We start from the raw sequence: 26,129 nt of genomic DNA, 5'->3' as shown, positions 1-26,129 counted from the left end.
TGCTTTCAGACAAAGCTTGGAAAAAGGTTCCCCCTTTGTTTACTTGCTTAATTTTGTTCAGTTCCTGGGTGCCTATATGATCTATTTGATCCCATAGACACTCAACAGTTGAGCCAATATAGCCTAATACTGTTGTTTGGCATAACTTCAGACTATACAAAATACATAAAAAAGGTATATTCAAAAGTATCTCTGCAAAATGTCTCTGCATTTGAATCCATGAGGAACGCTACAGGTTTGCAACAAAATGATTATAAAGATCTAATAAAAACAAACAATGGGCTCAACCTTTAAGCCTTACAAAATTCCTATAATTATTTTTTTTGTTTATCTGCCTGTTTACATTTCCTGTTCTGCAACTAGTAATAGACTTTTGTCATAAACTGAATCCTTGGCGTGAACCTGTAGTGAAAGAAGACATGGAAAGCTTTTATCTAATGTCCTCATCATGCAGACAAAAAAGATAAAGTAAGGGAATAAAGCTTACTGTGGATGTCTAACTTTGGAACATCATTCCTCACCTTGTCTTATTTTTCTCTTCCCTTCTGTCTCGCTTCATTTTTCATCACCTTTTTCTCATCGCCCACCCCTCCCAAACCCCCCCGTGTCTCCTTTTTTATTCCTGCCGCTCTGTCTGCCAGGTGGGGACGATCCGCTATATGGCTCCAGAGGTGTTGGAGGGGGCGGTGAACCTGAGGGACTGTGAGTCGGCGCTGAAGCAGGTGGATATGTACGCCCTGGGCCTCATCTACTGGGAGACCTTCATGAGATGTACCGACCTTTTCCCAGGTGAGACAAACAGACAGAAGCAGTCTGTCTTGTGTTTTATGGCTCAGATGAGCTGCATCTCTCCAAATACACAATTCTTTATAATATTGTTTTAATTTTAAAGCCATCATTATGACAAACAACACAAGAATGAGCTCCTCCTATGCTACATACAGCTGAAAACCATTAAATACACATTTATTGTTGCGGGAAGCAAGAAAGCACATTCATAAATTTAATGAACATTTCTGCTGCATGAAAGATAACTAAGAGACATCCTTCCTCTTCCTGTCCTACCTCTAGGAGAGTCTGTGCCAGAGTACCAGATGGCCTTCCAGGCGGAGGCAGGGAACCACCCGACGTTTGAGGACATGCAGGTCCTGGTATCCAGGGAGAAGCAACGGCCCAAATTCCCCGAGGCCTGGAAAGAGAACAGTCTGGTACGTTTGTGTGTCAGAGCAGAGCCAGAATTCAAATTATAATACGCCAGTGACCACAGATGAGCACCGTCAGCAGATTGTAAAACATGTCACTACGACTTCAGTTATTTCCAATGATCTGAGGAACATCTTGGGTTAGTTTTTATCCTTCTTTTTTTCTTTTTAAGATTATTTTTTGGCATTTTGCCTTTATTACATCATGACAGGAAACAGTGGGAGGAAAAGAGGGATAGAAACATGAAATGAAGGTCATCTGTCTCATCATTTTCTCGCTAAGTTGATTAGTTGTTTGGTCCAGAAAATGTTGAAAAATGTCTAAGGTGACATCCGCATTTTTTTTGCTCTGTCCACAACCTGAAGATTTTCAGTTTGCTGTCAGAAACCAGAAAATACGTTAACACGTTCTTTGTTCAAAAATTATTTCAGCTGAAGTTCAGTTCATTCAGCTGAAGTCTGACTGATCTTTTTAGTTTGAAATTCCCTCTTTGAGTTTACTCTGTGCCTGCTTGCTGAGCTGCAGTGGAGAGACGGCAACATAAAAAGGATATTGGCACAAAAATGACAATTTCTGGAAGATGTTCACTTGATTTGACCAGACTCACACTAGCTTTGGCTGAATTTAGGAATGCACTTTGCTGCTGTTCTTGCCCAGGTCTTGTAAAAAAGAGATCCATGATCTCAGTGGGACAAACCTGGTTAAATCAAGGCCAAAATAAAAATACATTTTTAAACAGGATGGGAGCTGTGGGTTTGTCCCCAATCACTTAAATTGCCTGAAGAAGGGATCTCTTTTTAGCCAGAATAGAGATGTAACCAGTAATTCTTTCAATATCCCGATGGGCATGTGAGTACTAAAGTTGTCAAAAGTATTGATAGTTCAATAGTTTTTCAATACCACATTTAAAACAAGTGCTCACTCAAGACCTCATTCCAGTTCTGCCATTATTGTCCTGCCTGAAATTTAGCTTTCAGCAAAAGCAGACCGTGTTCACTCACTTTCTGTTCCAGTACTGTATGCAGGTTGTTAATTTAGAAGAAATGTAAAGGATTATTGTATTTTTCTTTTTGGCATCGCATCGAAACAGGTATAAAGTATTGTTTTTTAAAAATAGGCTTGTATCATGACCATAGTGAGTACTATATTCAGATAGACTTGAAAAATAGAAGCTATCTCTTAAAGATTCTCCTAATATTAAATTTCTCTTGTAATAAAGGCACTGCTGTGGTTTTGGGGTTAAGACTCTGAACATCAACAGCAACATCCTGGTTTTGGTCCCACTGGAGACCTTTGCAGCATCGCTTTTCCTTGATTCCTGTCAGCTCTCTGTTGATAGCATGCCTGAAAAACATATATCTAAAATATGAGCTATAATCTGTTTAAATAAATAAATGTAATGCAAAAATGTCCGTATTAATACTTGTGGGAAATGTTTACTTGCACAGAGAAATTTCTACCGTGATCAGTGTTGATTTTGTTTATGCTGTGAAATATTAAAACCGTGTGTCCTGCAGGCGGTCCGCTCTTTAAAAGAGACGATGGAGGACTGTTGGGACCAGGATGCTGAGGCCCGCCTCACAGCGCAGTGTGCCGAGGAACGACTGGCAGAACTGCTCCTCATATGGGACCGCTCCAAGTCAGTCAGCCCCACACTGAACCCCATGTCCACCACCCTGCATAATGAGAGGTAAACATGAAGACAGAACTGCTTCATATATCTGTTCTCTTTAACATGTTGTTCTTATTTTTTGTTTATTCAAAAGTGACTTTTTCCACTGTCTTCTTCCAGAAATCGTATGACACCGAAGTCTGGCCCATACACAGACCATCCCTCCACCTACATTGAAGAGCATGAGGGTGTGGCCAAAAACACGCAGGCGGACACCACCGGCTCTGTGAGCGGTCGAGCTGGGGCTGGCACCGGAGAGAGAAACAGGAACTCCATCAACCAGGAGCGCCAGCAGCAAGCCAACGCCCGCCTGCCCAGCCCAGAGGGCAGCAGCACCAGCATGGGCCTGAGGGGCAGCCCCTCCGCCTCCACCACCACCACCACTATCATCTCCGAGTCTGAGGGACCTGTAGGCGTCGCCACAGTCCCCGTCTGCCTCCACCTCACCCAGGAGGACCTGGAGACCACAAAGCTGGATCCAAAAGAGGTAGACAAGAACCTGAAGGAGAGCTCGGACGAGAACCTGATGGAGCACTCACAGAAACAGTTCTGTTCTCCAGATCCTCTGAGCCCCGGCAGCTCCAGCCTCCTCTACCCCCTCATCAAGATGGCCACTGAGGCCTCTGGAACATCGGACCCCGCCGCCCCCATGCCCACCACCATCTTCCCCCTGCCTAAGCAGCAGAACCTGCCCAAGAGGCCGTCCAGTCTGCCCCTGCGCACCAAGCCCACCAAGAAGGAGTCGTCCTCGTCTTCGCTCAGGTTCAAGTTTGGACGCTCGGGGAAGTCCAACCTGCGGCAGGTGGAGGGGACAAAGATGAACATTGGTGCGGTAACGGGCACGAACACAGCCGTGGAGGCTCATCGGGGCACAGGCACAAACAACACACCTGTTCTACGAGACACGCATGTCAACGGCAGCATAAATGGCGCCATTAACGGTCACGCCAGCACTGGGATCTCGTCAATGGCTGCAGGTGGAGCGTCAGGCTTCGGAGCATCGAGCATAACTCAGAACGGCTCCGGAGCCCTGAGGTCGGACGACAGCCGTCTGAGCCTCGGCGTCATCACCGCCAGCCCCGACGAACACGAGCCACTTCTGAGCCGTGAGCAAGAGCAGCCCGACCCAAGAGACACGTCCTCGAGCGTCGCCACTCTGCGCTCGGCCCGACCCAACACCAACAACAACAACAGCAACACCGGCCACGGCCAGGGGGACGGCGAGAGCGGAGGAGAGAGCGACGGAGGAGAGGAGGAAGGGAGCAGTGAGGGAGGGAGCAGGGAAACCACGGGGCCCCCCGGAGAGAGCTCGGGGTCTAACGCCGCCGACCAGCAGGGGGCGGCTCCGGTCACCATGAGAGGGGAGGCCCTGCTCAGGCAGCCCAGAGCTCGCCGGCCTGAGAGACCCAACTCCCTGGACCTGTCCTTCACTACACAAGACCTCGCCTCATTAGGTGAGTTTATACACAACACCAACACACACGAGTTTTTGTGCAGAATTACATCTTAAAAAGAGAACAGGGTCAGTAATTTCTAAAACACGTAATCACTGTAATTTTTTAATGACCCCTTTGTAATAAAGAGGAGCAACAGAACAACTTTAAAATAATTTTTACATGATTGTCTGTCTGTGTCTCACTAATAGCACGATCCATTATCTTTATTTCATGTGGTTTGAATTGAATGCTTTTAAGTGAAACGCTGTATATCTATTTATAAAACATTTTCCTTCTATTGATGAAGTATTTCTAGCTGATACGTATCGCTATTGCTTAATTACTCAGACCTGAGTGTGCAAGTTAATGTTAATGAAGGCTCATGTCACCTTGTGCAACATTATGACTCACTGATGTGTTGACAGTGGAGCTCTAAGGCACAGACGGATGAAATGTATCAGGCTTTACACACATAATAACTTACGATAGTAGATACATTCATCGTTGGTTTGAGTCTGCACGTGTTCATTACAAGGCAACACAGTTCATTATGGTTTTTCTATCCAACTGTTACTGATGATATAATTCAGCATCAGAGTTTCATCATAGAAGTTTCTCCAGCTCTCCACTTAAAAGGATAAGTTAGTTTGTTTTGTTAAACAGACACTAGACCAGTTTTACTCATCATGTGAAGTACGACTCAGCCTGAGAACATAAATCTGATTATGTCATTAGTGATGCCATCAGACGTACCTCGGCTTGGACTTGGAGACGACAAACTTGTCCCAGCAAGTCTGAGTCACAAACTGAGGGCATGAAGTTGAAAAGAAATGGGCAGCTATCAGACAGGGAGCAGCTACTGAGATTATATTGGCGGCATTATGGGAAAATTAGTGTTTTTGGAGCCTGACTAGGGACTAAAAGTCAGGATATCTGGTCTTCTGCTGCTTCGATTTTGAGCATTCTTTCTTTAATGTCTCTTGCAAGTCCCCCAACTTTATGGATGTTAACACGGTAATGGAAATGTTAGTGACCTTTTTTTTTTTTAAAAGACATACCAGGTACAAGATGCTCCTTGTAGCTCCCTTTATGCTACTCTAAAATTCTTTACAAAACTTGTGGACAGTAAACAGGTGAATAAATAATAAGTTATAAAAAATAAAGCCACATGATTCTGATCAGTGTCCCTTCCTGTCCTCCAGGGGAGGGGTTGGTACAGCCGGACGGAGCGTTGGGTGGCACAGGAGAAAAGATCAAGAAGCGCGTCAAAACCCCTTACTCCCTGAAGAAGTGGCGACCCACCACATGGGTCATCTCCACAGACACCAGGGGGCCGGAGGTCAACAACAACGGCTCCTCCCGCGGCCAGGGTCACAGTCAGAACCGGCCCAAGTCCAGTTCGGCCATCTACCTGCGGGGGGGGAGCTTGGCCAGCGAGCCCAGCGACACGCACGTGTGAACTCAGACCCTCCTGCGACGAGACTGCAAAAGAAAAAAAGAAAAAAAAAAGAGAACCAGAGAGCGTTTGGTTTGTGTCTGTGGAGCTCTCTGCTCTGAATCAGCAAGAGGAAGCTATGGAGTGTCTTGTGAACAAACAGTCGAGTCTGATCATGTACAGTAATTAGGTCTGTCTCGCTCCTGTGTGTCTTTCTGATGATGGCATTGCTTTAAATGGAATCCAGCTATGCAGCATTCTCATCCGCTTCTGTTTCTGCGTTTTATTAATCTCCCCTTCTGTCGGTTTGTTTCACGTTTCATCCTCATAAGCGTAGCAATGTTTTTAAACAGATTTCTCCTCTTTTTTTTTTTTTTTTTTTTTTTTTTTCCTATGTGCACTTTGAACCGATTAAAATCAGTGTTTAGAAGTCCTGTCTGATGCGACCGCGACAAGAAGTGGTCTCTAAACTTAAAAAAAAAAAAAAAAAGGCGACGAAAAACAATCAACACTTGGAGCTCTCTCTTCTCTCTGCTGTATCAAGCGATGCTCGAGAGTCGGCTCTGGAAAAAGAATTGACGGTCTTAAAAGACGGAACAAACTACTTTAACTTTTTTTTATCTCCTTGATTTGTATGCAATACCAATTTTTTTTTTGTCTTTTTTGACTATGTATCCATTCTTTTGTATCATAATTTTAATTGTGCAATAGGATGTAGCTTTTAGATGCTTTCGATGTTTTTATCGCTTCCATTTCTTTTGTCGTTGTTTTATCCCGTCATTATTTTGATATGTTAATCTCTGTTGCACTTAAGAATAGTCACAATCGTTTTGTAAACAATCCACCGTTACACTATCACCCCCCTGACTCAAAGAGGAGAAAATGGACGACAATCCTCCTCTCTTTTCCTTCTTCTCTGGACTATTTTTAGGGGGGGCACAAACACTAACAATCAATCCCAGCTGACTGGACAAAGTGGGTTTTCGTGGAACTCCTCTCTCTGCTTGCACAGTTACACCAGGAATGGCTCAGACTCTGGGGTCTTTTAACACTACAATCACCGGAATCAAATTTACGGAGGGATCTGTTACAGTGGCCGACGCAAAACACTGTACCACTATCGCCTGACCTCACTGTGGACTTGTCTGTTTAGCTGTCTGTATGTGACTGAAGACCAGAAACACTAGAAAGACCAGATTCTGCTCTTTGAACTCTTGTCGGAAATCAGAAACTAGTCTAAGAGAAAAAAAAAACACAAAAAAAAAAAAACCAAACCCCTCTGAAGCACGCTGGATATTATTTCTGCTTCTTGTTGTCTCATCCCTTGATGTTCAAATGACTGATTCAGTGTGTGTGTGTGTGTGTGTGTGCGCGAGTGAGTGTGTGAGTGAGCGTGCACGTGTTGTGTTTCTTTCCGTCAGCAAGCATTAGAGTTGTCGAGGCCTAGCGCTGTACAGGCGTGATGAAATGTCATTGTACTCATTCTGTATTTTCAGCGCTGCTTCAGGGCATATGAAAAGATCTCATTTATGTTTTTGTAATCTGTAATTTGTATGAAAAAAAACATATGTATGTGTATTGCATTGATATTTGCATCATTTTTATGGAATTATGTTTTGCATTCAATGGACATGGCCTTTGATTCCATTGCTATGCGTCTGCTCGGTACAGTTTCTGTAAACATTTTCAAGTCAATATGAAAGAAAAAATTCTCAATAAATGTATGAAATAATTGTTGGTTATGTCTGGTTAGGATATGTCTCATGTGCACTGTTAAAAAGAGGTTGAGAAAACTCGAAAAGGCAACTGTCTTCACTGATGTTTTGAGTTTTAACTCGAGCTCTAAGTCATTCTGACCTATAAAATTTAAAAAAAAGACAGTTTCCGTGAGTTTTCTCGGCTTTTTTGACAGTGTGGGATTTTAAGGCCTTCTGAAAATATTGTACAAATCATACTGGAATATAGTAGCATCAACTAATTTTACCATTAACCTATAAATAGACAAGTTTTATTTATTCAAGTTATTAAACTCACAGTCTCCTGAGACCCTGTTTTTTATAGTTTGAAGAAAACTGACATTTTAAAATAAGTCATGGTTGCTTGATTTGACAGTTTTGAAAACATTGCGAACCATGATGAACGTTAGTATTTAATAAATAATAACAATAATATTAAATTGACAGATGTTGGTTTCACATGTTGTCTTTGTGCCAATGCAGGAACAAAGTAGCTCCAACAGCAGCAGCTGCAGCTCGAAGGTCTTTGTGTAAAATGAGGAACTGACTCTGCAAACTGAGACAGACAGTTAATTTTTACAGTATAATGAAGAGAAACTCATTTCTTCAAGGCAACTCTTCACTAAATATTTTAATTTTGAAACAAACTAAAGTTTTGCCAAACTATAATATTTTGTTGAGATAATTTACTTTTCTTCTAAGAAAAACTTCTGTTTTAAAAAGGAAAAACTGACTCTTTACCATAAAATGAATAACTTTTAGTAAATAAATGTATCAAGCACTCAAATAATGACAAATCAGGTTCACACCTTACTGCAAACAGTAAAGGAAATACAGAACTTTTGGGTTTCTAGTTTCACTAAAGAAAAGTAAATTATATTACAAAACATTATAACCAGCAAAACTTGTTTTAGTTCATTTCAAAACTTGATTTGACTTTAAACTCAACACTTTATTGAAGGCAGTTGCCTTGAAATTTGTAGTTTTCTTGACTTTTAGTTGTTTTTTAGTGTTTACACATGGAGTTAATAAAACTTTGTTAGATATTAAACTACTTAACATACAGATAGAGCTAAAATGACTACTTCATTGTTGCTTGAACTATTTTGATTGTGGTTTAAGACATTTTTCATGTTAAACATTTAATGGTTCTAACTTCACAAACTGACAATTTATTGTTTTTTCTTGTAGATCTAATTTAAATAATGTTTTAATTTATTATTATTACTTATAAATAATTTATTTCTAATAATGTTGTGGTTGTGAGACTGTTGGTTGGACAAAGCAAACGCTGTAAAAGTGTCACTATTTTGTGACATTTTATTAACCAAACAATCAGTAGAATCAATTACTTGACAAAACCGTCTGGATTTATAAAATCATAGCTGTTTATTATAAAATAATCAGTTGCAGCCAACTAAAACAGTAAAATCCTCCTTTTACATTAATGCACAAGGGATCCTGCTTCTGCATTGAGTACTTCTACTTAAAATAAGTACATTTTTCTGATTATTCTTACATACATTTGCTGCAAACACTGCTAAAATGTGGAATTATTCCTTTAATTACTCACCAATAGTTATGCATTGATTTTTATTATTATTATTGTTATTTCTGAGGTGTGCATTTGAATAAAACATGATGTTCTAATACTTTGTAGGCCGTTGAAAGTCGGTGAGCTGTTAAAAGTAGGTGCTCAAATGACAGCATCACCAGAGAGGAGCGAGACTGAACCTTTTTGGGTACCATTTTGGGAGCCATGTTAGTTTTTACATACATCGGACACGAGCAGCAGCAGAGGACCACTATGGCAAGCCGTTTTAACATTTAATAGCTAAATTTGACTATCCGGAATTAACATTATAGATATCAATAATTTCATTTTGACTAGTCGTAATTATATTGTGACTAGTAAGTATTTTCATTGAAGATATCTATAACTTCATTCTGACTAGTCAAAAGTACATTTAGAGATATCTGCAATTCAATTTTGACTAGTCAAAACAGAATTGCAGATATCCGAAATGACGTCACTTAAACCGACACTCGACTCGTCACACATCCTAAATGACAATTACAGATATCTGTAATTCTGTTTTGACTAGGCGGAATGAAAATTAAAGATATCTCAAACGTAATTATGACTAGTCAGAATTGTTGTGCAAGACGTTGCGCATGCGAGGCTTCCCATTCGTTTGCTCATTATTATGGCAAGCTTTCCATTGGATACTGGCTCAGTAAACAAAACAATTGAACAGTGTTAGAAGAAGAAATGCACATGAAGAAGAAAAAGTAGAAGAAATGGCAGTTGCTGTTGTAAACAAGGTTGTCAGAAAATGCCACGAAATAGAACAAGTTTATCGCCAAGGAATTTGGTTTGAAGGGTTTTGATTGATTGACTAGGAAGCCCTATAGCCATACACATGGCAAGCCGCTCCTACCACCCACTTGCTCCCGCCTCCCACTTTTACAGATATCTGCAATGTCATTTCGCCTTGTCAAAACTCCAATACAAGATATCTGCAATTACGTTCTGACTAGGTAGATTGCAGGTAAAAGATATCTCCAATTCGAGATATCTCTAATCAAAATCCATTCCAAGATATCCACAACCCGATTATAGATATCTACATCTGAATTATGACTATCCATAATCCCAGCTAGAGATATCTACAACATAATTTTGACTAGTCGTAATTCCAACTCAAGATATCTATAATGTAATTCTGGCTAGGTAAAACTCATTTTAAGATATCTCGAAAAAACAAAGCAGATATCTTGAATTAAGGGCATTTGGAGATATCTTTAAATGGAATTAGGGATATCCATAATTCATATGTAGATATCTGCAATGCGAGTTGTGGATATCTGCAAATTTGGAGATATCTTTAAATTGAATTAGGGATATCCATAATTCATATGTAGATATCCTTAATTCCATTTAAAGATATCTACATATGAATTATGGATATCCCTAATTCAATTTAAAGATATCTCCAAATTCCCTTGACTAGTCAAAATTGAATTGCAGATATCCGAAATGACGTCACTTAAACCGACACTCGACTCGTCACACATCCTAAATGACAATTTTACAGATATCTGTAATTCAGTTTTGACTAGGTGAAACTCATTTTAAGATATCTCGAAAAACAAAGCAGATATCTTTTGAATTAAGGGAATTTGGAGATATCTTTAAACGGAATTAGGGATATCCATAATTCAGATGTAGATATCTGCAATGCGAGTTGTGGATATCTGCAATTTAATTACGGATATCTGTAATGACAAACCCCATACACATGAATGGGGAAAAAGTGACGTCATTTGTCCTAGTAAAAAATTACATTGTGGATATCTGAAATGATAATTGTGTATAGGAAGAATTACTTTGTGGATATCTGAAATGTTATTTTTGAATAGGAAGAAATGAATTACAGATATCTGCAAATACATATCCAGCCTAGCTATTAAATGTTAAAACGGCTTGCCATAGTATGGGACCACAGCTGTATGATGAAACAAGTCTGAGTGGATTTAAATGTGTCAGAAACAGATTAAATATAGATATTTTTGAAACGCTCTCACACATAAGAACCCGTCTCAGGTCTCTGAGAGACACCGTAGGTGGTTAAATTGGACACAGGAGGGAGACGTTTCCTCTCCTCATCTTGTTTACCTCACTGCTACTCTCCAACGTCTGCTCCACGCGCCCTAGCAACTGCAGCATCAGCACGAGCAGCGCAGCGTTGGTACGCTACGTCACACCGCGCCTTCAGCTGCGTCAAGCCACACAGCGGTAACCGTGACAGCACCGGAAATTGACCGACTTGCATTCAAAATAAAATTCAATTGGCGTTTTAGTGTAACTTGACTATGAGTTTTTTTTAGTGACTTTTTTGTGCAAGATTTCACTATCAGTTAGGGAAGGCAACAACTGTGTGGTATAATAAAGACAAAGGAAATGTATGTTTACCATGGGCTCCCAAAACATCGTTTTTATATGTGTTCTATATTATTTGATGATGCCATTAACTTACAAAAAGCAGCCAAACAGGACCTCCATTCATGATTAACCCTGAAAGGCACCCCTATTAAGATTTTATTATATTCATGGATGGCCTGGCCTGGCCTGCCTGACATAGACCCAGGGGCCCTCTGAGCTTCATGCAAAAAGCATAACAACTACAAAGACACATAATGACCACTAGGAAACACACACACACACAAAAACAACAACAAAACAATATCCACAGACAACAGCGACCCAGAAAAGGCAAATGTTTTCTGTGTTCATCTTTGCCAATTTGGTCAAGTTTGTCAACACAAGCATTGTTTTATTCCTGGTTTTATCATTAGTGTTGTTTTGTTGTGCTAACTGAAAAGTAAATTAAAAATAAACAAACTAAAACCAATACTGACACCAATATATCAAAACTAAAATAAAACAAAGCTGAAACTGGAAACTAGCTGAAACTATGTTGAATTTAAAACAAAAAAACTAAGAAAAAAGAAAAAGAAAAACTATAATTTTGAGGGCCCTTAGGTGTCAGGGGCCTGCAGGCCAGCAATCAGCTGAAAACTTCGGATAACTCTTCTGAGCTGAAGATTTTATTTTGAAAAAGACAACCGGAAGTTGAATTGTGTATTCCTGCTAGCGTTACACTGGTCCCTCTCCCGTCGTGTCAACCGAGGCTAGCCCAGCATCACCGCCTTCTTCTTTCTATCCCTTCTGTATTTTCTGTCCTTCTGTTATTTTTTTCCGTCGTTTCCCGACTTCTCTCGGCCTCTGCCCGGTGAACAACGAAGCATCCTCTTCTTGTTTTTTTATACGCACCTTCCCTTCGACCACAGACCGTTTTCGGTAGCTGCTCCAGCCGTCGTGCCGCATCAGCCGGGAGAGAAAAACATCCATCCACGACGACGACCAGGAGGAGGCAGGGTGCGAATACAGCAACGCCCATTTTGACACCTACTGTACCACCACGGTAGACGCTTTAGTATCTTTTCTATGTCTGCTTGTTTATATCTAAAAAGAGGGCTTTCCTCACTAGTAGCCTGCGCTCTGGTCCTCCTGCCCTGCCTGCCTCCACCGCCTCTTTAGCATCCTCCAGCAGCGGCAGAGATCAACAGGGGCCGGGGTGCTGCTCAAGACCTCCATGCCCCTTTACATGTAGAGCACCATTTCTGCAGGTGAGTGTGATTTTCCTCACACACACACACACACACATCTAACCTCGACATCATGAGTGTGGATGATGCTCCTTTATCACATGGAGGTGGATTCAGGTCTTTACTAGCATGGAGTCTGTTTTGATGGTGGTGGTGGTGATATCATATGTGTGGGGAGGGGTTGCATGTTTGTCTCACTGTAAACAAAATTGGCCTACATTATACTGTGCATGAGATTGCATGGAGATTTGACAATCATTCATCATTTAAAGCATGTGTTTTATTAAAGTTAATGATGTGTCGTCCAGGATTGTGTATTTTATGCACGATCTCAGGTTTATCCCTTGTTTCTGGTGATAAAACTCAGTATTTTGCAAGATAAATGTATACATTATATTACAATACATTCAACACAGACATGGCTGCTGAGGCAGTTGTGTTAACTTGACCTGGCTGAACTGAACTGATCAGACAGTCGACAGAAAATGAAACTATTCTAAACTAAACTCTTTCAGTCATTTTTTTTAGAGCAAAAATGTCAAAAAACCTGGTCCTGAATGTTAAATGTGAATGTTTGCTGGTTTTCTTAGTCCACAGTGATACATTTTAAATAATAATGATAATAATTGGAACATTGTTGAACAAATCAGGCAATTTGAAAGCATCAGTTTGGGCTTTGAGAAGCTGTGATTGTGGCATTAATCACTATTTTATGAGGTTTTATGCAGCAAAAATTAAAATTATTGTGTATCTAAGAATTATTAGGCCCAAACTTGTGTATTTTAACCATTAACCAGTGCACAAAGTCAGTCATGTGAACCTGATTCAGTAAATTAATTTTTCACAATTTCTGCAATTAATCGATGAATAGTGAAAAGTAATAAGCTGATTAATTGATAATGAAAATAGCTGTGAGTTGCAGCCATAGTTCAGTCTACTATGATATTTATTGATTTCTGTGCATCCTGGTTGGTTATCCTGTTTAAAATGAGCTCCTCCTTCTGAAAAACATTGAATTTATAAGCCACATAAATCTAAGACGCCGCCCAGTGGTCTAATCAAGACCATCCAAATGAGATAAGACCAAGACTTTGAAGAGCTGGGACTAAGTCAGCCTATCTAAAGTAGAAAAAAAGTGAAGAAAATATGTTTATGTTACTGGTTTTTAAATCTCCTGAATGACAAATGAACCCCACATGTTTACTCAAAACAACTTCCTGTAGTCCAAGTCCCGCCCCCTCCTCTATAAATTCAATTGGAACCTTCCACTTCCTGTTTGACACTCCGCTCTTCCACCTGGAGCACATGGAGCCACGTCAGTGTGTCTTTTGGTCATTTGATTTCCCTCCAGAAACAGGTTTTAAAAAACAAAAGAAGTGGTTATTTGATTGTCATTTGGAAATACAAAAGTTAAAGAGCAAAATGAGATTTCTGCAGATGACAGACTTGTTTCAATGGTATTGATTTAACTTTGATTTAACTAACTGCCAAACTGGATGTGTATTGAGAACTGTAACTGCCAAAGTTAAAAATAAATTCACTGACTTAATTTATAATTAATTCAATTAGGTTACACTTTGTATTTCCAGTTTAACTTTTGTATTTTAAAACAAAGATCAAATAATACTGTTTTTTAATACCTGCTTCTGAGAGGAAAATCAAACGACCAAGAGATGCACTGACTCGGCTCCATGTGCTCCAGGTGGAGGACACTGGTAGAAGACAGTGGAGCTGCACTGAGGGAAACAGGGGCGGTGTGTTCATCATGTGTGAGGCTGCAGGTAAATAAAGTTTCCATAACCACCTGCTCATGTCTCTCAGGAGGAGACACAGCCTCCTGCCTTGCCTTCCAGGCACTGGTCGCAGGTAGGATTCAAACCAGACACTGCCGGCCTGGCACACCCAACGGGCGCGAACGAAACCACCTCACCACCGAGTCCCCTTCACACTAAGCTTTTTTCTCTGGGCGCTTTTATTTCTTCGTTTTGGATGTTGGGCTTCAAAAGTCACCGAGCCTCATAAGATTTGAACCCACAACCTTAGAACTGTCAAGCAGCAGACTATCATCCTGAGCCACTGGATCAGACAGCTGACATGTCTTTCTCAGAGGTTTTGAGTCTTCCTCTGAGTGTTGCACTTCTCAAAACATGAGACTGGCTGGGGATCGAACCCACAACCTCAAGACTTCAGAGCTGTTCTCTTACTCCTTGAGCTATTCTGTCAAACACGCTCACAGCTTCTTTTTCAAGTTTCTTAGACTTTTCTTTCTATGTCAGGCTTCAAAACATACTGAGTCTCAACCAGAACTGTTTCTGAGACAGTTTGAGTCTTCCTCTGCATGTTGAACTTCAAAAAAACATCACATTGCTTCTTTAGTCTTCTGTTTAGGCAGCAGCCTTCAAAATACACTGAACCTCTAATCCTTCTTACAGGTTTTTGCTCCTTCCTTTGGACATCAGCCTTCAAAAGCTGATTCGGAGTCCTGAGAATTGAACCCGTGGCCTCAAAACTTCAGAATCTGCTTCTAACACTGTGAGCTATTTAATCAGAAGCACTTACATCCCTAAAGCTTTTGAGGATCTGCTTTGGGTTCTGGACTTACAAACTCACAGAGTTGTCTGAGGCTCAAACTCACAACTTCCACAGTGTCTTCTAACACCTATTTTGTCAGAGACGCTGCTTCCCTCTCTGTGAAATTAGACGACTAAATTAATAGCTGTTAATATATGCTACTATCAGTGGTGGTGTTTCTAGATATTTGCACATTTGGGACACTTCAGTAGCTGTTGGACGAGAGTTAGAAATAAATGAACATTATTCTGTTTATTTACTCGTGTTAATGCTGCTGAGAAGAAGACCACAATAATATAAATTAATAAACAAATAGGGAATTGAACCAGTGTCCTTTAACATCAGAAGCATCTGTTTAGCTTATTGAGCCATTAGAGGTGCTTTCAAGGTCTGACCCCTGACTCTTTTCTTTGGGTGTGGGACCTTAAACACACCACCTTGCCTAAAGATCAAACCCTGGACTTCAAAACTTCCTTTTACTGACTGAGACATATGTTTTTTTTTTCTTTTTACTCTTTCTTTGGGACATCAGACTGCAAGAGGCAACAAGCGACCCTTGGGATAAACCCTGTGGCCTCAAAATTTCAGAACCTACCTCCACCACACCGAGCTTTTTTAATCAGAAGCCCATCACTGCTTATTACTTATGAGGCTTTCCACTGAGCGCTGGACAGAGTTGTCCAGGCTGAAACTCCCCCTCAAGACCAAAATCGATTTCAAGGACTACAACACTTACACTGCCAAGTAACGTCCCTGAATAGGTTAAGAATCAATATTGTGAATCATGGTTTGACACAAAAAAATGACAACAGCCTGGATGAGTCACAATACTACTACTGCATACTGCTGTTACCACCACCAGCAATACTACTGCTGTCAGCCTGCAGTACATTGTTGTGGGTTGCAGATTCATGTGGACTGAGGCAGGAAGAGCGGCCGTCAAAATAACAAAGTCTGAGCATTTTGCTTGTAGACTGCTGATGCCCAAACCCCTGTTTAGACACACATACACACACACACACAAGCACGGCTGTGTGAAGACTGTTCCCTAGCAACAGTGATGTGCGCTGGTCAAGGCCCCTGCCAATTTTAGCTCCAGGACCAGCAGTGCCAGTCAATGCTGTGCGTTTGTATGTGTGGATGCATGCTGCTGCATGTGCTGTGTGTTGTTTTTTAGACACTGGGTTGCTTTTTAGTCGAGAACTCGTACGCTGAAAAAATAAAGGTGCTTTCTATGTATTAAAATGGATTCTGTTGTCTGTGCTTGCATATACTGCATGATTTAATTAATCCTGCATTGTTGTTCTGTTACTCTTGTGATCACAATCATTTTAAAACCCAGAATGTTAATATTAGAATCTGAAATTAGAGATCAGAATTTGCTGATGCCGGCTGATGCAAGGGCCCGTGGGTGTCAGTGGATCCATGCACCAGGGCAAAACATGCTGCTGCAGCTCTGAATCAGGGTCAGTCGGGCAGAAGCTAGCACCTGCCCTCAGTGCCTCCACCCCCCTTCTGCTTTAAGCTGTTTTAATGCCATTAACCAGGGGGCTGTGTGGGGGGTATATCCGCTCTGCCCAGCGCAGGACGGATTAACATCAATCTGGGAACACGCACGCTCATAGACACAAATGCACACGCACACACAAACCTAGACAGACAGCGCAAGGCAGCCGTGAGCTTATCCTACAGGCCAGCTGTTGATTTGTTGACGTGTTTACCATGTGTTGACAAATAACTTGTTTACATCTCCAGACAGACCTCACTCATCTAGACTTCTCTTCCTCTTTCATCGTCAGACTGCATCAGTGGCCTTAACCTCCCACATCTCTGAGTGGTCCTCCTCCGCGTCCTCCGGCGTCCCCCCCCTCCTCTCCCTCTGAGCGCTCCGCTCCTCATTCTCCTCTCGGTCCCCCGCCATCGCGCCCAGCTGTGGCCCTCACAGGGCGCGCTCGCTGGCGCTCACCTGACAGGTCCCTGGCCTCAGGACGACAGCCAGCACCAACACGTTCCCTACATGAGGGACAAAGCGACGCAGGTGAGTGCGGGGGGGGGGGGGGGGGGGGTGTCTGTGTGTGGTGATGTTTAGGTGGGAGGTACATGAGTTCGAGTGCTGTTTGTGCACAGAGAGGAAAAAATCAAAAATGTTTTATTGTTTTATTGTTCAAGTTTGATCATTTTAACCAAATGAACAAGTTAGGACCCTTGTTTGGTTATTAGATTAAAATAGACCAGTTGCAAACGTAGAGATGGTTGATTTTTCGATGGTTTTATTGTTCTGTGTGTTTGTATCACATGCACATGCTTGGTTTTTATGTGCAAAGGTTTTGACACTAATTAAACCCTGCAGAAGAGCTGTGAGAGAAACTGTGCTGGTAAATTTGATAAGGAATAATAGTGGACCAAGAACAGAGCCCTGGGGAACATCACATTGTGAGAATGGTAATACAGCATCCTAAAAAAATGTTCTATGTTGGAAATATAGTTTTAGGTACTAAAATGTACAGAAAGGTCCACAAATAGTGCACAAAGTAATAACCTAGCTTTTCAGGTTAGTTAGGGTGATGACTACGCGTGTGTGGGTTCTTGCTTCAGAGATACTGAATGCTTGCAAAGATGTGTGTGTGTATATGAAGCAGGCAATCAATGCAAAGAGGTTAAGAGTGATTGCAGATGGTTGCATCATCGCGCTGTGTTGCCGCCGACTATCACTCACAGACTGACTTTGAACCAGACTCAGGTCAAACAGTAGCTCGGAGATATTTCTTTAACAGCAGGTCATCTTAGTCAAGCAACCAGAGAGCGGTCGAACAGATGTTTCAGAAATCGCCCCAGGTGTTGTTGTCTAATTCCCACTTTTAGTCTTATTCTTTTCTGCACATAGAATTTTTAGCACAGCCTTCAGAGTGTGCCCCGCTGTAGTCTTGAGTCTTTTCATGTGACTTTTTTTCCTTCAATCTGTCTCCCAAGTTGGCTGTTTTGTGCTTGTATGTTTGATATTTAGCTCTAACCAGTGTCTGTATTTGTGTGTGTGTGTGTGTCAGACCCCCAGGGCCTGGGCAGATGAGAGGAGGAGGGGCTCTCACAAACGCTCGGCCTCCTGTGGGAGCACCGACCAGCTCAAGGAGGTCAGTCTCTCTCCTGATTTTTGAGCCCAAATAAACAAGCACAAGCAAAATTGTAAATATCGTATTGCAAATAAATGCTGTTTCCGAGCACTGTGAGCAGTTTTCACCTACATGTCTGTATCACAGTGTGTGTCTGTCTGTGAAACTCTCCAGATTGCCAAATTGCGTCAGCAGCTTCAGCGCAGCAAACGCAGCAGCCGCCATCGGAGGGATAAAGACCGCAAGTCTCCGTTCAATGGCAGCCACACCATCATCCAGTCGCAGGTGATCGATAGTGATAGCGTGCTTGTGAGTGTGTGAGTGTGTGTGTGTCTGCCTGAGAGAAATAGGCAGAGAAATAGGTTGGCTCCCTGATCTGGAGAGTTTTGAGGACGTCCCACTTTTCCTCCTGTCCCTGTTTGGCTCTGGCGTGTGTGTGTCTCCTGTTAATTTGAAATGTGACATGGGGTTTTCAACGACCCCTCGTCTGCGAAAAGTCCGTTAAATTGGGTTCCTCTGACACACAAATACACAAACTTACACACACACGTTCTTACTGTACTGCCCAGTCCTGTCATGTCGTGTGTCTGTGTCGGTGACAGAGGCAGGGCCAGTCGTGTGCTCCCCGTGGAGTCCGCTGGAGTGCAGCTGTCCTGCTTTCTGGGCCCCCTCATGAGACAAAGACAGGCTGAGTTATCGCGCAACTTTTCTCACAACGCCTTTGACAAGCTCTTTCACTGATACAAAGAGCCACCAGCAAGCAGGAACACACTTACAGACTCAAAGTAACATGAAGATGAAGCGTTCCCTCACCCTTTAAAACTGGCACTTCTAGCATTTCTTCTTCTGTTGTTATATTTCTGGTAGATTAGAACCATTTATGGTTGTGTGGAAATGGTAGTTCCACGTGACAGTAGTTCTGGATGTCAAAATAAAGGATTTGAAAGGAAAAAGTGACACTGCAGAGTATTTATTTGGCATTGGAGTTAAATTAAAAAACACAGATAACAAACACCAGCTCCCTGAACTTTAATGGGGCGAGTTTTATAGGAGATTGGAGAAAACATAGCAAGTACGACGCTGCAGCTCAAAAGAAGCTGTTCTTTGCTCCTTTCAGTCCTCAGATTTACAAAGAGGCGCAGGGGGAAGAGATGCGAGACAAAGTTACTGTGTGATGTGAATTGCGCAATTTGAGTCTAAAATCTCTGACTCATAACTCAGTCATGTCTGAACTCACAAACATGATGCACATATTGTTTTGATTTAGTGTGACTCACACTTTCTAAAGATATTATTATCCAATAGACAAATAAACATCCATCATGGAAAAAAGAACGGCTGAACTTGACTGAGAATCGTCATTATATAAAGTTTTCTTTAGAATCAAAGTGATCCAGTGATGTACATCCAGGAGTACATTGCAAACAACTGCTAATAGCTAATTTAGCATGAGGTTTAATGGAGCCAATTTGACAAAACGTCAACAAATACCTTTAAGGAATCCAGTTTGACCAAATGTAAACAAATACAGGCTAAAAACAAGGTTCAAGCTGAAATCTTGTGGTTTCTTGTACAACTTCAATACAAAGCAACATGTAGATTTAGTGGTTAAAAAACCTTTAACTGCAGTCGTGTGTGTGTTTGTGTTTTGCAGTCACCGATGCCCAAGACCATCCTGATACCCATCCCTATATCCAAGTCATCGGCCCCTCGTTTCCGCAACAGCGTGGAGGGCCTCAACCAGGAGATCGAACGCATCACCATCCAAGACACCCCTGAAAAGGATGAGACCATTGTTGTGAGTTAATTTAACTGCGAGATTGTTTTGTCTGTTTTGTTCCACACTGAAATAATTACCATACAAGTTTTTTTTTGCGTGGTCACACACCACCACTGGCTGGCGATTAAGCCCCCAGTGCAACATTGTTATTGTGACCTCATTTGTGTGTGTGTGTGTGTGTTTGTGCGACAGCCCCAGGATGTCCCAGATGGGCACCGTGCACCCCCACCCGTCCCCCCTCAGCGCAGCAGCAGCACCCGCAGCATTGACACACAGACTCCCTCAGGGGGTGGCCTGAGTGGTAACCATAGCAACTGCAGTAGCCGTCCCGACTCCATCTCGCCCTCCTACCTCACCGTCCTCAACGACATGGGTGGAGGCAGCCCCTATGAGGACAAAGGTAAAAAAAAGACACACACACACGCTCCATTGTTGCACACGTGCCGGAGTCTCTGTGTGAGCGCGATCTGTTGCTGACCCTGACCTTTGACCTCCTCAGAGCTGGGCCCCTGCTCCCCGCTGCCTAAATACGCCGCCTCTCCCAGACCCAACAACAGCTACATGTTCAAGAGAGAACCTCCAGAGGGCTGCGAGAAGGTCAAAGTGTTCGAGGAGTCCATGTGAGTAGGAAGACTGTTTGTGATCTTAAAGGGTTAAAAAGGCATTTTTCATTTCATCTGGACTTTAAATCATGTCAGCGTTGAGTTTACAACTTCCCAAAAATCAGTTAATGCCACATTTCCTGGGATTAATCTGTGAAAAAGTTTGTCTTCACAAAAGTAGACATCTCTTTGCTAAAATAAAGAGTAAGTCTGCTGAATTTCTATAAATGTAATTTACTGTCAAGTTGTCAGAAAAAGAAACAATGAATGTGTTGTGCCTCGGAGCTCCATTGTTATGAGCCACACTGTTGCACTGGATGACATGTTCTGTCATCACCATGAACACACACACTCTATTTAGGCTGAATCCCCTTGCTCCAGAAATACTCACTAGAACACCACATGTGGATTAATCCGCAGCTGAAAATAGTTCCCAAGGCTTTACTCTTCTATAATAGCACAATAGAAAATTTACTTGACGCTGATGCTAACACTTGTATTAGTTTTAGTATATTTATTATGAAGGCTAAATGTGTCCCTGCGTGTGTCTCCAGGCCCAAACCTCTGCAGGAGATCCCTCCCTTCCTGTGTCCCGACCGCAACAAGGTCAACTTCATCCCCAACAGCGGCTCTGCCTTCTGCCTCGTCAGCATCCTCAAGCCCTTACTCCCCGCCCCGGACCTCAACTTCCGCCCCGGGGTGGGCCTCCGAAGCCTGTCCCCGTCCCTCGTGCCTCTGTCCACCCAGCCCTGCCTCCTGGAGGAGCCCGAGAGCTTCTGATGGCCCCTCGAGGTCATCGAGTCACCACAGAAGAACCCCCCACCCCACCCCTCTCCTCAACAAAATCAGAAAACATTGGAAACAACAACCCTTCTGCTCCAAAAAAAAAAAATGCCTTCAGCATGCCAGCTAAGCTCTCTCTGATGTCCTTATCTTGTTGAAAAAGCGCTTCCCACTGCCTCTCCTCCTCAGACGACTACAACGTGAGAGTCCTGCAGCCCTGAGCGGGTGTTTGCAGCTAACATTTCATCGCTTTCTTCTTCTACCTTTAGTGCTGGTTATGTTCCTGTTTTTGGGAGGAAAAGGGCGAAAGGACAGACTCTTTTATTTCATCGTATTATACCATGGCGCCTTTCCACGGACATATCTCTTTTTCTATCTGTAGTTATTTCTCTTGATATGAAATATGCCTTCCATTACTTAAAAAAAAAAAAAAAAACAAGGCCGCTGGTTTCCTTGGCGACCAAGAGTTTGACCACGGAGGCTAATTTTGGTGCTGCCAGATATTATCGTAGCAAAACTTGAACGGTCGCGACAAGGAGAAGTTAAAAATGTGCCTGATTATTTTAGACCGCTCAGTTTCGCTAAACCGGCGTAGTGCTCGGATCATGTTTGTTTCTTTAGCACGACACACGCATGATGTTTGCACTACGGTGGCCGTAGATGCACGCAGAAAGGCGGGGACAAGCAGAAAACATGACAGTATACATTCAGACCACCTGTGAACTAAATCCAAACATTTTGTACTTTAATCAGCCGACTGTAAACTGGTCCAAGCTGATGCCTTTGTTAAACTAACTGGTAGCAGTGAACTGGTCCCCTGCCAGCCGGTGTGTGTCTATGGGAAACACAGGCCAGGGCTATGATGTGTGCAGCGTGTTCAACCTGTGTCTGCTTGCCCCTCCTTCCCAAAGCGCCAGCCTTTGCTCAAAAATGTCTCTTTTTAAACTCCACCACCATCACAACCTCCGACCTCCTTCTGTTGCTCCTCTCTCTGGCTCTTTCTCTCCTTTTCTTTCCCCTCACTCTCACTGTAATGCTGATTTCCTTCTGTCTTGCTCAGTGTTGTTGTGAAATGTGTCCACAGCGGGCCTCGTCCTCGCGGGGACAGGCTCCCTCTGGCTTACAGGGCCCTGAGCACGGAGAGGTTTGGTCAGCCCAGATACCACACTGCAGACTACGAGAGCAGCTCAGATACAGATCAGATAAAAACAACTGAAAGTCTCCACATCAGACCACATTGCTTAAGTGCAAAACCCTCAAAATATGGTGCAAAACAAAAAATTTTCATGTCATCAACCTTTCTTTTTTTAAATATTTGTTTTGTAATTTGTTTTGTTTGTCCCAAAGTGGCCAAAATACTAAAATGATCGCAGGTTATGATTAAATGAGAACAATCAAACAAACCACAGAAGTGTGTCACTTCATCCAATCTGCACCGATTTCACAGCTGATTGATGTCAGCATGTTAACAAAACAAAACCAGTATGATACCTGGGTCGGGTATCGGGTCTTGGGGTTTCGGGTGTAACCTCTAATTCAAACCAGCGAGAAAAGCAAGAAAAATACAGAAACTTAACGTAAAAAAATGGTTCCAGTGAACTAGGCTGATGTGGAACGTATTTTGCGTACATGTATGGTAAACACCGTCTCTCAGTGCAGCGTGTTGGTCGGCAGCCTCTCCATGCCACGACCCTTCTTCCTGTATATGTCATTACTACTTGACTGTGCCTGCTACGGTGGGATAGGAATGTACTGGATATGTAAATATAGAGGCACACTGTGTTTGTATTATCGGCTGACAAAGATATGTATCTGAATGAGTCAACAATTGTACCATATAACCCTCCTCCTCCTGCTTTTTCTCCGCTGAGTACTGTGAATTACTACATGTCTCATTATTGTGAATAATAATAATGTATTTATTTATCAGGAGTGTAATTGGGTCTGCAGAGAATTTTAATCAAGAATAGATTACATCGTCCATCTCAGGTTGTAGTGACTAGGTTACAAAAAAAAAAAAAAGAGATATACTAACTTCTCAGCGCACACTAACAAGTCTACACTACCACTATAATGAGAGCAAACCAACAGCTGCTATCTATGTAGCTTCACACAATGGAGATCCTGAATGATGTAAACCTGTAGCAGAGTAGAAGTAGAGAGAAGTGTGGATGTCATTTATCCCGTATGGAAGCACGTTGATGTCCGTGTGATGGGAAAAAAAGATCATTTAAGTCATTATACTGAGAAACTTTATCAAATTAATAACTTAGTATCACACAGTGATGATGTAATGTCTCAAAATAATTAGATAATAAATCATTTTGACATGCAAAGTCATTATTTTGCAAAAGTTTTTTTTAGAAAGTGTCCCATTATTTTGAGATAAGGAAGTCACTTTGAGAAAGTTTGGAGATATTGACTCATAATTTTGAGATATTCAGTCATTATTTTGAGGAGGTTTCTCTTTATTTATAGATAACCTGTTATTTATATTGAGATAATAACTCATGACTTTGACAAAGTTTGTCATCAGAGATACTGAGTCATTATTTGGAGAAAGTTCATCATTATAATGACTTACGGGACTTTTTTTTCCCCTCATGACATTGGCAGAAATGCGCTTCCATAATCCAGAGACCTGATTTTGGCATGAGAACATTTTTAAAAATGAAATTACTGAAGAAAAGAAGAGTTCTGTTCCAAAATGAGATATCCACTTGCTGAAAAACAATCACACCTACAGCGACATGTTCTTCTTTGTCGTTTTTAGACGTCTGTTTACAACAAAAACAAAAACAAAAACAAAAAAAGTCGTTTGAAAAAGTAGATTCATACATGTGATGATGCAGATTTATTTCAGATAGTTCTTTTTTTTCAAAGTGGATAAACAGCATTTTGGAATGAGGCTCGACACAATGAAATACTCAACACGACGATTCTTTGTTTGCTTGTCCAGTTTATTGGAAACAGAACTGCCAAGTTTTCATCTGTTAAACCCCTCGAGTGAAATAAAAAGGCATAGTTGAATTAAATAAAGCATTTGTGATTGATTTGAGAAGTACATTCTTGTCTTTTTTAAATCAAGAGTAAACAGCATGATATATGATGTGACAGAAACAATAAATCAGTAGTTCCCTTGTTTCTTCCTGCTCTCTCCTCAACAGAAGCCCATGTGTCACATTAAAAACAAGAAAAAACGAGAAAAATTAATTGATACTAATGTGCAGCTTGTATAAAAAGTGTCAAAATTTTTCCCATGATGCACTCTGATCACTTTAGCTCCACTGAGTGCAATTAACACAGGCACACAAATGTGGTAACTGAGGATTTGGTTTCAGTCGGTGCATGTGGGAGCAATATTCACATCTCGACAACTCACATATCGTCCATAAAATTCATTGTATAAACCCAAGTCCACATCTCCGTTTCGCAATTCTTCACTCAACCAAACTCGTAAACATTCAAAAATATCAGTCTTGGTCGTTTTCTTTCCCTCAAAAACCAAATCCGATGGAATTAAATCCACATCAGGTAAGGTAACAGTTATCCAGTGTTGATGCTTTCCCATAAAACAATAATATATTTCAAAAGTCCATCTGTGAATTCTCAAAAGACACAACACACAGAGCTCAAAATACAATATTTTACAGTGTTATTTCGTAGTGTTATCTTGATTTTTCAGTGTACTACACAGCAACATTTGCAAATAGTAATATAATCTGAAAATAAATAGATTTCGATGCAGCTTTACTTGCAGATTTTTAGGACTTAAATAACCCACCCACCCCAAAAATAATCAAATTCCTGTGTCCTACTTTAAAACTTCCTCCAAGAGAAAATAACTACAAAATAACTGTTTCATCCTTTAACACAATTTTCTTGGCCTTGGACTTTTTTGTGATTGTGAAATCCAAACGACAGATGGGACTGAAGATGATTTCAAATGCAGCCTATTTTTACCCGTGCGGCGAGCAGAATCTGGGCTGAAGGTGAGAGGACGAACATGAAGAGGCACAAAAGCCACAAAGAGTTTGGACGGAGTGGATTTCCACTGCGCCTGTAATCTGACTCCGGTTCGTGTCGTCATAGTGACACCGTCGGTCCTCTCCAGAGACAAGACAGCTCACAGTTTAGTGTGGCCTTTAGACCATCAGACTGAAACCCTGGCAGAAAACAGAGAATTGTCTTACAGAGATCAATATAGTGTCACATTATTTATGTGTAACTGGTACAGGGGTCTGTAGCACAGAGAAAACTCCTCTTTGGGTTGCCTGCTTCACTGAGCATAACATCTGGATAACTGGTATCATGAAGCTGGTCATCAGCTGGTTCACTTAACTCTGGGTTCACTCAAAAATAAATGGATATCTGATAAATATCAGTCAAAACTGACTAACAGTTTGTAATATTTTTAGCCAGGCTAGCAACATGGTCCTATAGATGGCCACACAGGTCAGTCAGATGGTCTACAACATTGGTCCAGGTTACCATGGCAATGAGTCAGCATCGTGATACCAGAAAACCTGAGTTAAGCCCAAACACAGCTGGATCGGCCCCTGATCTTGCTTCATGTTACTGACCCCTGGTTGCAGCTTGAGCTTCAACTGGTGCTGTTGTTTCTGTGTGAAA

The 26,129-nt window shown here is 41.7% G+C and overlaps 2 protein-coding genes across 2 annotated transcripts in view; both read left to right on the top strand.

The window, feature by feature from the left end:
• The window catches only part of LOC146304723 (bone morphogenetic protein receptor type-2-like), a 37,541-nt gene extending 30,062 nt beyond the window's left edge, over positions 1 to 7,479 (top strand). Inside the window, exons 9-13 of the mRNA XM_084713451.1 lie at positions 642 to 789; positions 1,072 to 1,208; positions 2,721 to 2,893; positions 2,996 to 4,329; positions 5,514 to 7,479. Coding sequence (XP_084569577.1) covers positions 642 to 789; positions 1,072 to 1,208; positions 2,721 to 2,893; positions 2,996 to 4,329; positions 5,514 to 5,770 — 2,049 coding nt within the window. The 3' untranslated portion in view covers positions 5,771 to 7,479. The remainder of the gene's footprint in view (positions 1 to 641; positions 790 to 1,071; positions 1,209 to 2,720; positions 2,894 to 2,995; positions 4,330 to 5,513) is intronic.
• Positions 7,480 to 12,153: 4,674 nt separating this feature from the next.
• fam117ba (family with sequence similarity 117 member Ba) lies at positions 12,154 to 22,707 on the top strand. The gene is made up of 8 exons (XM_084713467.1): positions 12,154 to 12,675; positions 17,025 to 17,263; positions 18,270 to 18,353; positions 18,507 to 18,617; positions 19,987 to 20,130; positions 20,305 to 20,512; positions 20,612 to 20,732; positions 21,269 to 22,707. Exons 2-8 carry the CDS (start codon positions 17,243 to 17,245, stop codon positions 21,492 to 21,494), a joined length of 915 nt encoding a protein of 304 aa, XP_084569593.1. The 5' UTR covers positions 12,154 to 12,675; positions 17,025 to 17,242; the 3' UTR covers positions 21,495 to 22,707.
• Positions 22,708 to 26,129: the final 3,422 nt, after the last annotated feature.

This window comes from Lutjanus erythropterus, chromosome 24 (assembly GCF_056507025.1).
Source record: "Lutjanus erythropterus isolate fLutEry1 chromosome 24, fLutEry1.hap2, whole genome shotgun sequence".
Taxonomy (NCBI): Eukaryota; Metazoa; Chordata; class Actinopteri; order Lutjaniformes; family Lutjanidae; genus Lutjanus; species Lutjanus erythropterus.
Note: the sequence above shows the minus strand (reverse complement) of the source record. Positions and strands in the feature narration are given on the sequence as shown.

What these genes read in the sequence shown, in the direction of transcription:
- fam117ba (XM_084713467.1), top strand. Translation starts at nt 17,243, where the DNA reads ATGAGGGACAAAGCGACGCAG. An exon ending in GCACCGACCAGCTCAAGGAG is followed by an intron (nt 18,354 to 18,506) that starts GTCAGTCTCTCT and finishes GAAACTCTCCAG; the next exon opens with ATTGCCAAATTGCGTCAGCA. An exon ending in AAAAGGATGAGACCATTGTT is followed by an intron (nt 20,131 to 20,304) that starts GTGAGTTAATTT and finishes TTTGTGCGACAG; the next exon opens with CCCCAGGATGTCCCAGATGG.